This window comes from Dreissena polymorpha, chromosome 5, assembly GCF_020536995.1.
Source record: "Dreissena polymorpha isolate Duluth1 chromosome 5, UMN_Dpol_1.0, whole genome shotgun sequence".
Classification (NCBI taxonomy): Eukaryota; Metazoa; Mollusca; class Bivalvia; order Myida; family Dreissenidae; genus Dreissena; species Dreissena polymorpha.
In genome coordinates this window covers 51,137,585-51,153,783 of record NC_068359.1, presented here as the reverse complement: position 1 = coordinate 51,153,783, position 16,199 = coordinate 51,137,585, and the positions used below count along the sequence as shown (strand labels likewise).

General features: G+C 32.8%; 1 protein-coding gene across 1 annotated transcript; it reads left to right on the top strand.

The window, feature by feature from the left end:
- The first annotated feature begins 7,814 nt into the window (after nt 1–7,814).
- On the top strand, nt 7,815–15,947 carry LOC127882307 (schlafen-like protein 1). Its single transcript, XM_052430873.1, has 6 exons — nt 7,815–7,891; nt 8,211–8,353; nt 8,737–8,894; nt 9,796–9,948; nt 12,944–13,153; nt 14,284–15,947. The coding sequence occupies exons 2-5, from the start codon at nt 8,301–8,303 to the stop codon at nt 12,976–12,978; spliced, it is 399 nt and encodes a 132-aa protein (XP_052286833.1). The 5' UTR covers nt 7,815–7,891; nt 8,211–8,300; the 3' UTR covers nt 12,979–13,153; nt 14,284–15,947.
- The last annotated feature ends 252 nt before the right edge of the window (nt 15,948–16,199 follow it).

The following is a 16,199-nucleotide window of genomic DNA, read 5'->3' as shown; positions in this document are numbered from 1 at the left end:
AGGTATCACATTTGATGACTTATTCATTATTTATGCATTCCTTGACTATGCATCAAGGGATTCTGTAATAACTGTCCACAATTGTTCTCCATTATCTAGCTGAGCGTCAAATATATGATCTAGGTTGCTAGGGTCATGGTCAAAGTCACACACACAGGTCATAATCACACATTTTGATTAAATACGCCTTATTTGGTAAGGATTCTACCATACTAAAATGGATTCTCAAAAACTTCCTGACATTATTGTTCTCAATTATCAGTGTAATGTAATACCATATGCATATCATTTACTATTATAGCATATTGTTTATTATTATTTACGCTTATAGCATAGTGTTTATTCTTTTGATAGAAATTAATAAGGAGATATATGCATATGAAATGTTAGGATGACGTTTGAAAACTTAATAATAAGTTTTTCATTATAAGTCATTGACAAATAATCTAAGAGTACACATAAACTAGAGCTTGAATTCAGATTTATTACAAGTAAGAACACATCCAAGGTGGAGTATAAGTTGAGTCAACAAAATGAAAAGTCGGTTAAATAAGAGAATCCGAGTGACCATATACTTCACAATGAGTTTCAATTAACGAAAGGGTCAGCATATAGACATGAGATTAGTATTACTTCACATAGTTATTGAAATAGCATAGATGAACGGGTCACCGAAAAGTCTTATTTGCATAGGTTACACAAAATATTGCATCGACAAAGATAACAGTAAAACATAAATATCAATATAAAGTTATTAGACTTTGGGAGTATTTGGCAAGCATGTAAATACATGAATAAAATGGTTGTTATAGTAGATTCCACCACGTCAACCAATCAGTAATAAGCACGGACCTTAGTGACCTATGGAAATTATAAGTAAATTTTATGAAAATTAACTTGAGACAAAATGCAGGGTTTTGGTGAGTAGTGGGCAGTCTGCGGTTAGATCTGAAAAGAACCTTGTAACTTATAATTACAATTTCGATGTTAGAAAGATATTGATAGAACAAAATATATTAGACACAGTTTTAACAGTCAGAGACTTGTTTTATTTCTATAAGTTAAAAGAAACACATTGACAATCAATTACCCTTCATCAGGCAGTGCAAGAACGATATGTTTTTACCAAAGTCAAGGTCACACATCAAAGGTCACTCATTTGTAGAAATATGTATTATGTAGCCATTAATTTACCATGCATCAGTGGATTCTGTAATAACATTCCTTAATTCTTCTCCATCTTCCTCCTTGCTGTGCATCGTATGTAAGATTCATGTCTAGGGATAAGGTCAAGGTTCATGTGTAGGGTTAAGGTCAACGTCACACAATGTACTTCATGTAGGCCATACGATTCACATCAAGGGTCCAGGTTACACAAATGTTTCATGTAAGGTCATACTCAATGATGGATAATTAGCCTTAAAAGCCTGTTTCATGTTATTTTCCTTTGTTATTTTTGTATGTTGTTACCTTTTGGGCAGTAACTCTGTATGTAAGATTTCTTTTTAAGAAAATGCTCATAACTAGCAATTTCTCATGATAGTATCAATGTTAATTGATTCATGAAAAATATACTATCTGCATTTTATTGCCTTCAAACCCATCCCAGGTACAAATGAGTTTTAAAAAATAATTGACAAAAGGCACAACCCTTCACTAATACCTTTTATTTTAGTTCTACACCCATCCATAAACAAAATTTGTTTGGCAGGGATATCAATTTAACGAATTTGCTTGTTTAATCAGCATTTAGTGACTCAAATATTAACCAATTAAATCGTCGTGGTTCTTAATTTCAGAAAAAAAGCGAAAACAAAAGCATAAATATTATCGATGGGAAGCAATCCGAATCAAGTAGAAGTATTAAAATTACTTAGGATTACGGAAATGTGTTGTCCGAACATATCTTATATCTTATGAAAATAAGCAGTATTTATTTGAAAAGAAGAACATTATATTCAATAATCTTTTTTTCTAAAATTATTACTTCATCACGTTTTTCAAAGCTGCATATATGATACGATTTATAGTGGTATTAATTGCAATATGAAACAGTTCGTTGCTCCGGACGGTTATAAGCTCGGACATTTTAATATAAGACTAAAAATCGAATATTCGAATATATTCGAATAACGACAAACGAATATTCGAATATAATTTTCAGCATTCGTTACCATCCATACTTTTAAGCATTAATTTACCTACCAAGATTCTTACCACATCATGTCAATATAGTGTCAATTGAATGATGATATTTTTAAAATTTATATGTATGCTTATCTTTTGCGTTTTAGTATCTTTTTCAAAAGCGTATTTAAACGATCTGATTAATTTCGGATATTCGAATCAATGTCTACTATTTAGTTCATTATGTAAAGCAATTGCTTCTTAATAGTTAGTTATTCGAATGTCATAACAAATTAACGATTTATATTTACATATAATATAAAATTAAATGTAAGCATCATTGCGAGACACACTTTTTGAGTGATTAACATTTTAGATACAAGATTCTGAATAATAAATAAAAAAACTCCTCAATATATACGTTACTACTACTATTACTACTACTATTACTACTACTACTACTACTGCTGCTGCTGCTGCTGTTACTAATACTACTACTACTACTACTACTACTACTACTACTACTACTACTACTACTACTACTACTACTACTACTACTACTATTACTACTACTACTACTGCTGCTACAACTACTACTACTAAATGAGAACAATAAGAATATTACGAAAAAACTAAACATTATAAGAAGAATAAGCATGATTAAATTGAAATGATAAATTGTTTAGTTAAAAAATAGAGACTCAGCGCTCTATCACCCTTTCATTCAAACAAGTTTCGATCCTTACTCGCCCGTTTAAAACTGCTGAATGAAGAGCGCCCGGACAAAAGCCGGGTTAACGTGGTAGGTAGGTAATATAAGAGCCCATTGCTTTGCTTCTTCTGGTTTGAAATACATTTATTGTATACACGATAAAAAACTGCTTTAAATGGGATAAACATTGTTAAATGATCCTTATAACATGTTCAAAACGTTGATGGCTGTTATTTTTTTTTTTTGGTAAATGACAAGTAGTTCAACAAATACGAAGAGTAAAACCATAAAGTAATGTAAACATGGGATGTCGGTGTGTAAAGTGACATTAGCGGAAGTGCAGAGCAATGTCTTCAGGTCTTTAAATAATCACTTCAGCAAGTAAACCCCATGCTTATAAGCATGAATGATGCAATAAAGAACGAATAGACGTTTACTAACTTTTCTTATACTATTTAAATGATGTAGTTTGTTTATTTTAATGTACACAACCTGTGTGTCCATGTGCCCTTTGCATACCAAGTTTATCCTACACAATTTATGGTACTGATACTATTTATAAAATGTATCATGATTTTCTGAATCACGAAAGGCATTAAGGAAACTTTTATTGATCGTTTTTTCCACCCACAAATTTCTCAACAACAAAGTAAAGCGATCCCCTTTGGTAATAAATAACATTAAATACGACAGCCGACAAACCTTCAAGCTTCAAGTCGTGGCATAGTATTTGGATATTTAAAATGATACTAAAAATGCGGTTGTGTAACTTTGATTATTTGCATATCTACCGGGCTACTTAGCTGCAATCCACGGAATTTTCAATTCCAATTTTACACTGAATATCATGTTGCATCGCATGTCACCAAAACTGCATACATAAACTCTATTGAGTACTGTTTTGAGACAGCTCTATTATTCTTCTACTTTAGTAGTACTCTTTGTGTGAGTCACCTGCATTGAGTATCATTTCTAAGTAGTTATTCATTGCATGTTAAATTAATATTGAACATTTGTAAATTAAAACTAAGAACAATGCACATTCCAAGCAATAAGATTTCCAACTGTTTACCAATGGATTTATGGTATTTGAATTTACTGAATGTTGCAAGCATTGTCTTCTGACAAGCTTAATACAGATACAATTACAGCACACTACCTCAATCTTAATTAATATTATTGAGTGGAAACTGAGATCTACTTTATCAACAGTGAGCTTGATTCATGATTTTCCCCGCATGAGCACGCATGTTTAATGTAAGTCAGTGTAAATAACTGCATCGTGTTTCGTCCATTATCCCTTCTGTCGTTTCACTTGTAGTAAATAAACACTTATTTATGATGTATACATTATATTTAAACGTGTTCACAATTGTTTGTCAACGGTGTTAAGTATTGTAGGCTTGTGTTTAACATTTAAATACCAAAATCAAACCAAGATCAATGGTTGCCTAACGACTGAATCTGCTATGGAAAAATCAAAATAATCCAGCTCATATCTATTATCCTTACTGTGCTTGTTATACGCTTTGTCATGGCTTTCACATCGGCAATCTTTTCTAATTTAAACTATTTATGGCTAGCGTCTAGAAAGAAGGCCTTGGCAATAAGCGTTAACCCAGATGAGACGCCTCATGATGCGGCGTCTCATCGGGGTCGGCGCTGTTTGCTTAAAGGAATTTCTGTAAGAAAAATTCTAAATATAGAAATAAATATACTAGACATCCCTAATTCTGGAAATAATTGATCAAATTTAGAAGGATGAGAGAGTCCACTATTCAGTAATGAGTTAAAGGAACTAGCAAAAACAAACTATATGCTCATCTTCTTTAGAAGAATGCATAAACATACTAAGTCACTTAGTGTACATTTTGAACATTTTAAGATCATTGTTATATCGTAGGAAAACAATCTTAACTTGTGAGAAACGAAATTTCGCTGATAAATGTTTGATTTTCTAGTATTGCATTATTCTTTGTCATTTATGACATATGAAAACAACGCCATTAACAAATAACGGAAAGGCAAATTAAACAAAAAGAACCGTCGTAGTTCATTATTTATTCGAGTGTAAGAAAAGAAATCGCTGCTATCAACTTTTGGGAAATCTGCAAACAAAATCACAGACCTCCGACAATTCAAACACACGCACTTTAAATGTGTTGAGTGTTTGTTAGCCGAGCCGATTATCACTGCAGTTTAAGCGTTTGGTACTTGCAAACGAAAGTAGGATTGTTTACATTGGCAACTTATATACGTTTGCTTTAAACATAGGATTTTCATTATCGTTATTGATAAATACATTTAAGAAATTTTAGATAATTTATGTGATTGATGGGGAACAAATATTTCATGGTAAATATTAGTATGTTTTTAATTTATAAAACATAAAATATATCTGGAGACAAACATCATCTTAAGGTTCATGGGGGGGGGGATAAAATTCATTAAAACTTCGCTTTGGTTTTTCTTCATTGAATGTGGTACAATATGGTCAAATTATATATCATTTTAAAGCTAAAGACGGATAGAATAACATAAACCCATTTTTGACAATCAATATTTTTGTGCTTTATTCATATTTTGGTTTAAAACCAATATATTTTTACACTAATTTACAAAATCTCAATCTTAAGTCAGGAAGGATATGCACTACCTTAAGTTGAATAAATACAAAGCTATATACATATACAAGGTCAAGTTAGCAACATTTCACAGAAAATTATTGTCATAAAACATCAAATGAGTTTTTATTCAACTGTCTTTTTTGGATAAATATCCTAAACAAACTTCTAAAAATAACTAAAACGTAACTACTTTTTTAAAAATCCAGGTATGGTGGATAATAAGAGTCACATTTCTATTTCAAAGGCTTAACAATTGTGTTATTTACCTCTCAACCAAATTGCAAATTTCAAACCGTCTCAAATTGAAATAGATTGCAGACGACATATAAAATTGTAAAGGAATACAAAGAAATTGGCAAAACGACTGATTTTATATTTCTATTATTCTACCCATTTTGAAAGCGTGGCATCGCTGTGATCCGTAGAAAAACGTGCAAAGCAAATCGGTCGAAACCACGTGCAGTGGTGAGAAAAACGGGTATGTGTATACACATACCTGAGAAAACACAATACTTATTTTTTTAATAGTTGGGTGGCAACTAGTAAACAACTTTTAACATTAATCAGCAAGAGATCGCACTAAATAATATAAATGACCACGTAGAGATATCATCACTTACCTTATTACAAATATTATCCAGCTGAAAATTGTCTCCCACACGTCTTTTTTGGTTTATTTGTATTGTTTTTCTGGAGCCGAAGTGCATATCCATCCAACTTCCGTTGTTTTCACTTTCGTTATTAAAAACTCCGTTTAAAAGAATTATTTCTACTTTTAGATTGTTAAAGCGATGTATTATTATTTATTATCTATAGAATTGAATACCGTGATGAATTGAACAGAGTTACGTATCGATCTTTCTATCAGTCTGTGAGCGTACTATTTTATGCGCAATAATATATGTCGTGTGATTCGACAACGATTGTAAACATTGGTGAAATGCTTCTTACATAGTTATTCTTTTGAGTGTTTATGAGGTCTGATCGTGCAGTTTGCAAACATCAACGGAAAGATTACAATCCAATGCATTTGTCATCGTCAACCGTTTGGAATGTCAATTAGGCGATGAGTGAGTTTTTAGCATGTTTCCTTCTATTTTATTAAATTAAAAATGGCTGCCCCCATGGTGATGAAATGACATGTGTTCGAGTTTTGATATTTCTAGATATGTAAACCTTTTTTACTATTTAAGCGTAACTTGCCCTCGTCAATGTCGATATTATTCACTAGTTATATAATTTTCCGCCGAAATACGTGGAATAAACATGATTCAGATTTTTGAAAATAATGTTTATTTTAGTGTTAAAATCGCTTTGTATTTTGATTGATTTTGTGGATGTTATGATACGTTGATGTACAAAATTGGTAGCAGTTTGAAGCAAAACCATCCTTTAAAGCATATATGTATACATTTTTAAGGTGGCACTCTTCCTTTAGTCAAATTTGAGTTCAATGCTAGGGGTCCTACATTTTTCAAAATGAAGCCTCTACATGAACCTTAAATTGATTGCTTTTGTTAATAATCAACAAGCATATGAACGATATTAACGAAGATAAGATTAAAGAAACGAAGATGTCAAATAGAAACTATTGCACAATAAGGACAATGTTTAAATGTCATTCTTACCTAGTATTGAGTAAAATGTTCTGAATAAAATATTTGTTAAAAAATCTGTAGCTTATTTATAGGCTGTTGATTGTTGACTGGACACATAATTATTGTGATGTTTATATTTCAGAGTGCAAGGCTGGGTCACTTATTTGTTGGTGTATAGCGTGCCTTTTCGTTTTATCGGCCCTCCTAATAAATATATACGAATTTTGGAAGTAAACAACTTCAAAAATACGAATGTGTTGTATTTCAATCTATTGTTAAATGTGTATTCTTTGACATAAAAACGCAAACTGCATTTAAAGTGATATTATGCGCATCTAACAGTATATGCTATGCTTATAGATATCGCAACCGTTGTTTATTTTATTTCACTTCATATACACTTATATTTGTTAATGCATCATCGACATACTAAAACAATATCCCGGAAAGAGAACGATAATGCATTTGAATATCAACCGTACTTTCGTTTTGACAACTGACGACAGAAATTATTTGATGTACGATGTAAATCTAATTTTAGTTTTAGTGAAGATTCGTTCACACGACACAAAGGCTCAATTTTGTTTTACGGATCATTTAAACGATATCTATTCACACGACACATTAACAATCACCCGGCTCCTAATAAAATAGACAGTTCCGCTCGGCTTGAGGACTGGGACAGTCATGTAAAATATCGAATATATCGAATATAAATAGATTTTTATAAACAACATAACACTGGCTAGACTTAGCTCCCTGCAGTAATGTGTATAATGTACAATGGTTCTCATAATATCGGTCCTTCTATTTGGGTGCTAAGATTTGTTAGTATGCAGATGTGCTTGTTCTACAAATACCATCTTTGTGGAAAAAACGAAACTATTGATTATGTTATTCTTTACATATGTTTAAATTTTATTTAAAAATTATTGGCATATAAAATATTTGATCAAGGTACTATTATACCATTAACAAACTTACATAATTGTGTATTATGTTATTTAAAAATCATATCATAACTATTGAATGAACATGACCTACTTTCCAATGAACACCGGGAATCATGAGAATAAACTTCGTAATAGTCATGAATAACCATCAAATAAATTACAACTATCAAAAATTGAAAAAATAACTTTCCAGCACTTCTTGAGGGTTTTTGTAACGATTCTCTGAGGTGGACCGGTACTATGAGAAAAAGGTATATTTAAAGAAGCCACACATGTACCACAAATGCAAAACCAATCAGCTGCTGCGGATTTCTTCACCCTACCAGATACTTTCATGTTAGTAGAAACTCTTTGTTTATGATTGAATCTGCATTTTACTCCATGTTAATCACCTAGCTATTCTTAACATTGTGTAGTTTGTTTTGGTCTATTTTGGATTAATACATAATTTGACTAACATGGATCAGATAGTCTTATTCTATCTCATTTGGATCCGGCTATAAATAAACTTTCTATCTTTTTCCAACAACTTAGACATGTTCAGGATTATCAAAGTATTTTGTCGTGAAGCACATCCAACAGGTTCATATGATTATGAAACGCATATGAATAATAGTTACATACTTAACATTTCTTCCATCGCAACAATATGCTTTATCCGGTATGTAACCCCCATTCAAAGAAAAGGAAATCAATAGAAAACATCACTTTAATCTCAGCATACGTGAACACATTGGGTCTGAGGACAGAAGCACTGAGTTCAAGAAAGGTCCTGGTTTCATCGATCATGATTTTCGAAAGAACGTCGCCAAATACGTCTCGGCGTTTATCAACAGCCAACAGAACGGGAAACTCCTGATTGGTGTCGACGATGACGGTATGTTCAAACTTTGATCTTACCCAAGCATGCCTACATTGAAAAAATAACAGACTGTTGCACACCCAAGGCAATTGGTAATGTCCCTAAATAAAATAATATATGGGATATTAACAATAATTGTTTTCTTTGTAGTTTATTGTTCAACACACAGTTGATTTTTATGCCCCCGGTAGGGTGGCGTATAGCAGTTGAACTGTCCGTCAGTCAGTATGTCAGTCTGTCCGTCCGTCCAAAAATAACTTTAACGTTGGCCATAACTTTTGCAATATTGAAGATATCAGCTTGATATTTGGCATGCATGTGTATCTCATGAAGCTGCACATTTTGAGTATTTCAAGGACAAGGTCATCCTTCAAGGCCAAAGGTCAAAAAAAAATTAAAAGCGGCGCAGTAGGGGACATTGTGTTTCTGACGAACACGTCTCTTGTTTCCCTCTGGCATTAAGTAAATGTTATTTTTATTGAAAAAGAATTTTACGTGTTTAATTGTTATTAGTTGTTAAAAAAAAGTAAGAATGCGTTGTGGCAATAGTTAGGTTAAGGGGAATGCATGTATATAAATTGTTCATTATTGATAAGTTTACCCCGCTAGAGTCCTCTATCTTCTAAACTTTGTTTAATTAAATAATATCAAATAAGTATTTTATTAAAAACAATTTACTGTTTTATTTTCTTATTTAAACTTATTGTAACCTTTCGAATTAAATATTGGTGTTTAAAATGTCATTTCAGATATTAAATTCTTGAAATGTTTCATGGGGTTGTTATGAAGTACATGCGAGGCGTGTTTTCGGACTCTAATACAATTTATTACATAAAGTTGATAAAAAAAATCACAAACAAAATATTTCAAATTAGGACAACACTTACTGAATATGAACGCCAACATGTCCAATTAGGTTCCGTGGTAGGATACGGGATAAACCAAGGTCAAGAAGACCGCTTGAAGCAGCAAATCGACGATGCCATTAAGGACATCAGACCTGCTGTGCACCCGAATGACTACAGAGTGGCTTTTATACCCGTGGTCGACAACTGGGGCTTGTTCATTGGTAACATCTAGAGAATTCCCTATTTCTCCTTGCGTGTGTTTTCTCAAAGAAGAACTTACTCTAATGTCTTGGCATTGTTATGGGATTATATTCGTGCACATGCATTAAATCACGAGGATAGATAGCTAATAACATCGCGAATAGAGACGCATCACAGGTGGAAGTAACGTACCCTGGATAGTATTTTTTTGTTATTTATTTTTTAAGAGCCCAATATATTCAAATATATACATAAAATCATGTTTAATGAGAAAAAAAATTGACAAAGAGCCGTGAAAAAAAAATCCCCACCCTCTGATATTGGAATCATAACAAGGTCATTAACTAGAATTTATCATAGACCTGTCTTCGCGGGCCGCAAAAATGTCAAAAGTAGCTTTAATCAAAAGCATCCATTTATCCTCCTATGGGCATTTGGACAACCTTTCAAAAAAAGTTCACTTTAAAAAAATCTGTCCAGCCGTTAACTCACAGTCGGTCGAAAACCGAGCAATATTTCGAGTCCGTTTGTCAACCCGAATAAATCTTCTACAGACTTTCAAACAATATTTTTGAGTTTTTGACCCTTAATCGATAGCTCGCGTCCTATTCCTTTAAAACAACGTGGCGTGTCAAATAATGCATGCACATGCAACCACTTACCCCTAAAAACTTATTCCAATACAATCAGAATAATAAGTATTTTTCATTTATTTACATTTATTAAAACATCGTTGTTGTTGTTGATTGGATATTTATGTGCCTGGCTCTGTCAGTGTAATTCACTGCTAAGCCGGGTTCAAGAGCGATGGCTACTTTCGTTTTCAAGTAAATTAAATTTAGAGTTATAACAGTTGTTGCAAAGAAAATATAACATTTTGGAATAAGTTTTTAGGGGTAAGTGGTTGCATATGCATGCATTATTTGACACGCTTCGTTGTTTCAAAAGAATAGGACGCGAGCTATCGATTAAGGGGCAAAAACTCAAAAATATTGTTTGAAAGTCTGTAGAAGATTTATTCGGGTTGACAAACGGACTCGAAATATTGCTCGGTTTTCGACCGACTGTGAGTTAACGGCTGGACAGATATTTTTGAAGTTAACATTTTTTGAAAGGTTGTCCAATGGCCTATAGGAGGATCAAGGGATGCTTTGGATTAAAGCTATTTTTGACATTTTTGCGGCCGCGAAGACAGGTCTATAATAAAGTCTAGTTAATGACCTTGTTATGATTCCAATATCAGAGGGTGGGGATTTTTTTTCATGGCTCTTTGTCAATTTTTTTCTCATTAAAAATGATTTTATATATTTATTTGAATATATTGGGCTCCTAAAAAATATATATATTAAAAATACTATCCTGGGTACGTTACTTCCACCTGTGAGACGCATAAGAATTCTCTCTCCAACGTTATCTCATGTAAAATGCATGTAAATGTATATAATTGCGATTATAGATGCATATAACGTTAATTACGATAATATATGCGTGTGAATTAAATCGCGAGAACAGATGCTTGGAAATAAAATATTGATTTGTCGGAGTTAAATCACAAGTAAACGAACTACTGACTGCATATAGACACTCCTTGTCGTCCATCGCCATTTTTTGCTGAAAACAAATATTTTCATGAATATTAATGAATTAATGTTCATACGTAGAGGATTCATCGAGAAACGAAACACAGGTCACTTGGGCGTTTTATCCAAACGGAATAAATAGTTTATGTATCTATTAAGTAGAAGCAATTACGGAAACATGTATAACAACATAATGGCAACTTACTGGTTAGCTGATATAACGTAAGATTCATTGTTAAAACTAAAGAACCAATATATTGGAATATTATAAAATACAGCATTATTTAAGCACCATGTATTGATACTACTGAACACATTTTTAACGTACAAATTCCACTTAAATATCCAAACATGTGTACTGTTAATGTTAATGAAGCATGTTTATTAAAATTCATGTTTTCCTGAAATACATACTATTTCAACAATGTGCTATTTAATTATGCAGATAATAAGCTTACTCTGGAAAGAGGTAGACCTTGGAAAATCCAAACTAACTGCGCGTGAAGACAAAGATCTATCATTTAGAATCATTTTAAAATCGCCTAGCGTATCAAACGTTAATATTTTACTAATTTATAAAAAATACCATTGGTTTTGGATCCCCTTTGTTTATACTTGGGGATGAGATGGGTTTTTATTGCTGCGATCCGCTTTAAAACTTGTTTTGCAGAATAGTTAACGCCTGCTTTTGGCTATTGATTATAGACAATAGTATACATGTGTATATTGTAAAAAGTGAAACTAAAACGTATCCTTTCTTTGTATTTCGCACAGATAACAAATTTGGTAGAAAAACAGTCATTTGCATAGTAGTGCAAGGATTACACTTAAACCAGGATGGCAAGCTGTACCAAACCAACCAATGAACATATTTGAGGCGGGACGGGGGCGTACAAGAGCTAGGGGCACATGAAATATACCAATTCATAGAAAGGGTAAGAATTTCTTAGGAATATGCTTATAACGCTTTCTGAATGATACACGTATGCTGTACTTTTTATTGTTTAACTATATTTTCCTATTCATAATTTGACATAGATTGTTAAAAAAGGAATATTTAATGGTTATGTTTTACGATGTCGCTTGTCTTACATTAAACTATTGTGAAACATGATTTTGACAATTAAGTAAATAAATGTGTATATTATTCGCCAATAAATGCGTATATTATTCGCTAATAAATATGTATATTAGTCGCCAATAAATGTGTATATTATTCGCCAATAATCTTTTTCAAAATTTCATATGCGGTATCCGATGGATGATTTTTTCATAAAAAGAATATCCGTTTGATCTCACATTTGTGAAATTTGAATGATGGCAATTTATTTTTAACGCACCAGCTAAATAAAGAACGCATTTTTTATTTCAACTCATATTTTTGCTTATAAAGCGAACAACATGTTTAAAAACAGAACGCTTTTTTAATCCCTAGAAATTCCAAGTAGAGAATGCACGACTGAAAAATGACTATACAAATCTACATCAACAAGGGAATGCAAAGGAAAGACAACTCGAACAAAAGCTGGAAGAGAAAGATAAACTTAACCGAAGTTTGGAATCGAAGAACAGACATTTGGAAGAGGAGCTCAACAGGCTGAAACTTCAGCGAGAGCACCAGAACGATATTAACGGCACTGCAGAGGTAAAATGAGCCCCATTCTGGGAAAACTTGGCTTGATGCATGTGCGTAAAGTGTCATCCTAGATTAGCCTGCGCTTTTAACCAGGTTTTCCGAAGGAAGGAAATGGTTATTAGATTGGCGAATGTCTGTGGGCGAGCAGGCTGGCGGGCGGGCTGGCGGGCGGGCTGGCGGAACAAGCTTGTCCGGGCCATAACTTTGTCGTTCATGGTGAGATTTTAAAAATCAATTGGCACATATGTTCACCATCATTAGACGGTGTATCGCGCGAAAGAATTACGTCGATATCTCCAAGGTCAAGTTCACACTTTGAGTTCAAAGGTCAAAAATGGCCATAAATGAGCTTGTAACTATGTCATTTATTGTGAGATTTTCAAATCATTTGGCACATTTGTTCACCATCATCAGACGGTGTGTCGCGCGAAAGAATTACGTCAATATCTCCAAGGTCAAGGTCGCCACGACTAAAAATAGATTGATTTTGAAACAAGGGGGGTACTATGAACAATCAGTAACAATGCACATTTTGAGTTGTCTACCTTTATCAGACTTTTTTTTCAAATTGAAATCAAGGTCGCCACGAGTAAAAATATATTGAATTTGACACAAGGGGGGGTAACAATGCACATTTTGAATTGTCTCCCTTTATCAGACTTTTTTCCAAATTAAAAACCTGGTTTTGTGACAATATTTTCTCTTGTTTATATGTTTTCGTTGAAAAGAAGTCTCTCCATAGCGAAAATCTAGTTTAGGTTGAAAGATTAGTCATTGATTAGCCTGTGCGGACTTCATAGACTAATTTGGAATGACACTTTGCGTGCATGCATTAAGCCCAGTTTTCTCAGAATGAGGCTAAAATAATCACTGTTTTACTCAAACTGAACATTTCAATAATAAGAAAAAGTTGTTTGTTTTTCTTGTTTACACGATTTAGGCTTGTTTGTTTTCATAACAGCACAACTTAAACATAAAAAGCACAAATATTATTACAAAATATTTCGTATCGTCACGACTTTATTTAAAAAATCCATATACGTTCTATGTCTGTTAACGAACGTGCTAAGCTGTTTAAAGAAGAATCAATTGCTGATTTTCAATACAACTGACTTTAAGCTTTTTTTATTTCCTTACAGACAGCTCTTAAGACGATGGAAGAGGTTCAAAAACTTCGTGTGATGATGGAAGCACAAGTAAACGTTCAAAGGTGTGCGCTATTTCATAGGAATCATCACAGAAACGTTCAAAGGTGTGCGATTTTTAATAGGAACCATCACAGAAATGTTCGAAAGTGTTCGCTATTTTATATTAACTATGACATAACTGTTCAAACGTGTGCGCTTTTTTATAGGAATCGCAACATAAATGTTTACTGTATTCGCAAAACGTTCATAAAATTCATAAACTCGCACCGTTTCTTACAAGTCACACATGCCAGTCTAGAAGCTGTAAGAGAATACACGAGTGATGGGGTTACTCGACTTAACATGTATCATCGTGCAAAACTGCGTAGTTAAGACGAGGCAGAGAACTGTTGTTTGTATCCCACTGACTAAAGGACGTCGAATTTGAGAATCTTTAAAACAATTGAAAACACGCATGAATTCATCGTTAGGGCATTGTTTTAAGTGATAGTTGTCACGATTTTCTAAGTAATATTACGTTTGTGGTGCCATTTTCTAAGAAGGGGTTATTTTTATTCCAGGGCCGTTTAAAACTAGTCTTTAAAATATATTTATACATGTATATAGATATATTGCCATTTTATATTTATAATATTGCAAGGGTGATGTTGTTTTGTATGGCATTTAATGTCCTGATGTTTTAATGGCTTGTCGTTAAAAAATGTTGTTATATTTTATGCTGTTTCTGGGCTTTTATCTTTACTTATAGATGTGTATTAAATTTGTCTTGTTGTTTCGATTCAACAGTCATTTTATTATTTGAATTAAAGATATTTCACTACATAATTAATATTGTCGATAATATTGATAAGTAGATAGAAAATATTTTAATAAAATAATAATTGAGCCGCTATCATGGAAAATGGGTCTTAATGCATGCGCTTAAAAACTCGTCCCGGATTAGCCTGTGCAGTCGCGTAGATTGGATAACTCAATAAGCTTGACGTGCTCTTCGAAAGCCACTTACTCGCTTACTATTAAACGACTGCACTTAAAATCAATCGTTTCATACTTAAATAATATAAACTCTGAGCATTGGAAATAAGCGGTTATTGTGTTGTTTTATTAAAATGTTCAATGAAGTGTCATTTCATGTTAAATGACCAACTATTTGAAGTACCGATATATATTGAATGGATACCTTAACTCTTTTAACATACAACGATAAAAAAGGCAAATGAATAATAATTGAGTGTTTAAACGTTTGTCTACCTATTAATACTTAAACTAAAGCGAACTATTGACGTTTGTTCAATTGTTAGTTGTACATAGCTGGCGGCGAAGTATGATGGTTAATTTAACCAAACGTTTACCTTTGTGACGAGAACCTTAAATATATAGTCAAGTTTATAATGATATAAAACCATATAGATCTAACAATTAAGTCGAGCATTTTTGTCGGAATGTTTGGCAATTGGTCATTTGTCGTGCCTCAGAGAGAAATTATTTTGTTGTTGTGGATAAAACATAACCATTTAGAGAATAAACTCAAACTAAATCGAATATGATGTAAGAATATTGTGTGTGTATTTTAGTCTTGCAATGTTATGCGGTTAATGAAACCTTTTCACGTTTTGGTAAATTGACAAAATAAAAAAAAGTTTCAGATTCGCAAATTGTCGTTGTTGTTGTGATATTTTTGAGGAAACAGTGACACTAAACACTACCATGCTCTGGAATATCCATCATATGCATCTTTTGACGATTTAAAAACCTGAAAATTAAAAAGCGTTTCAACGCGAAACAATTGAATATTTTGGGGAGTTCTGTTGTTGAAGTTATATTTTGTGACACTACATCTAAGCGTTAGACTTTTACTGCAGTGGTCAGTAGATGATGAAGATGATAGAGATGATGACAATCACAAT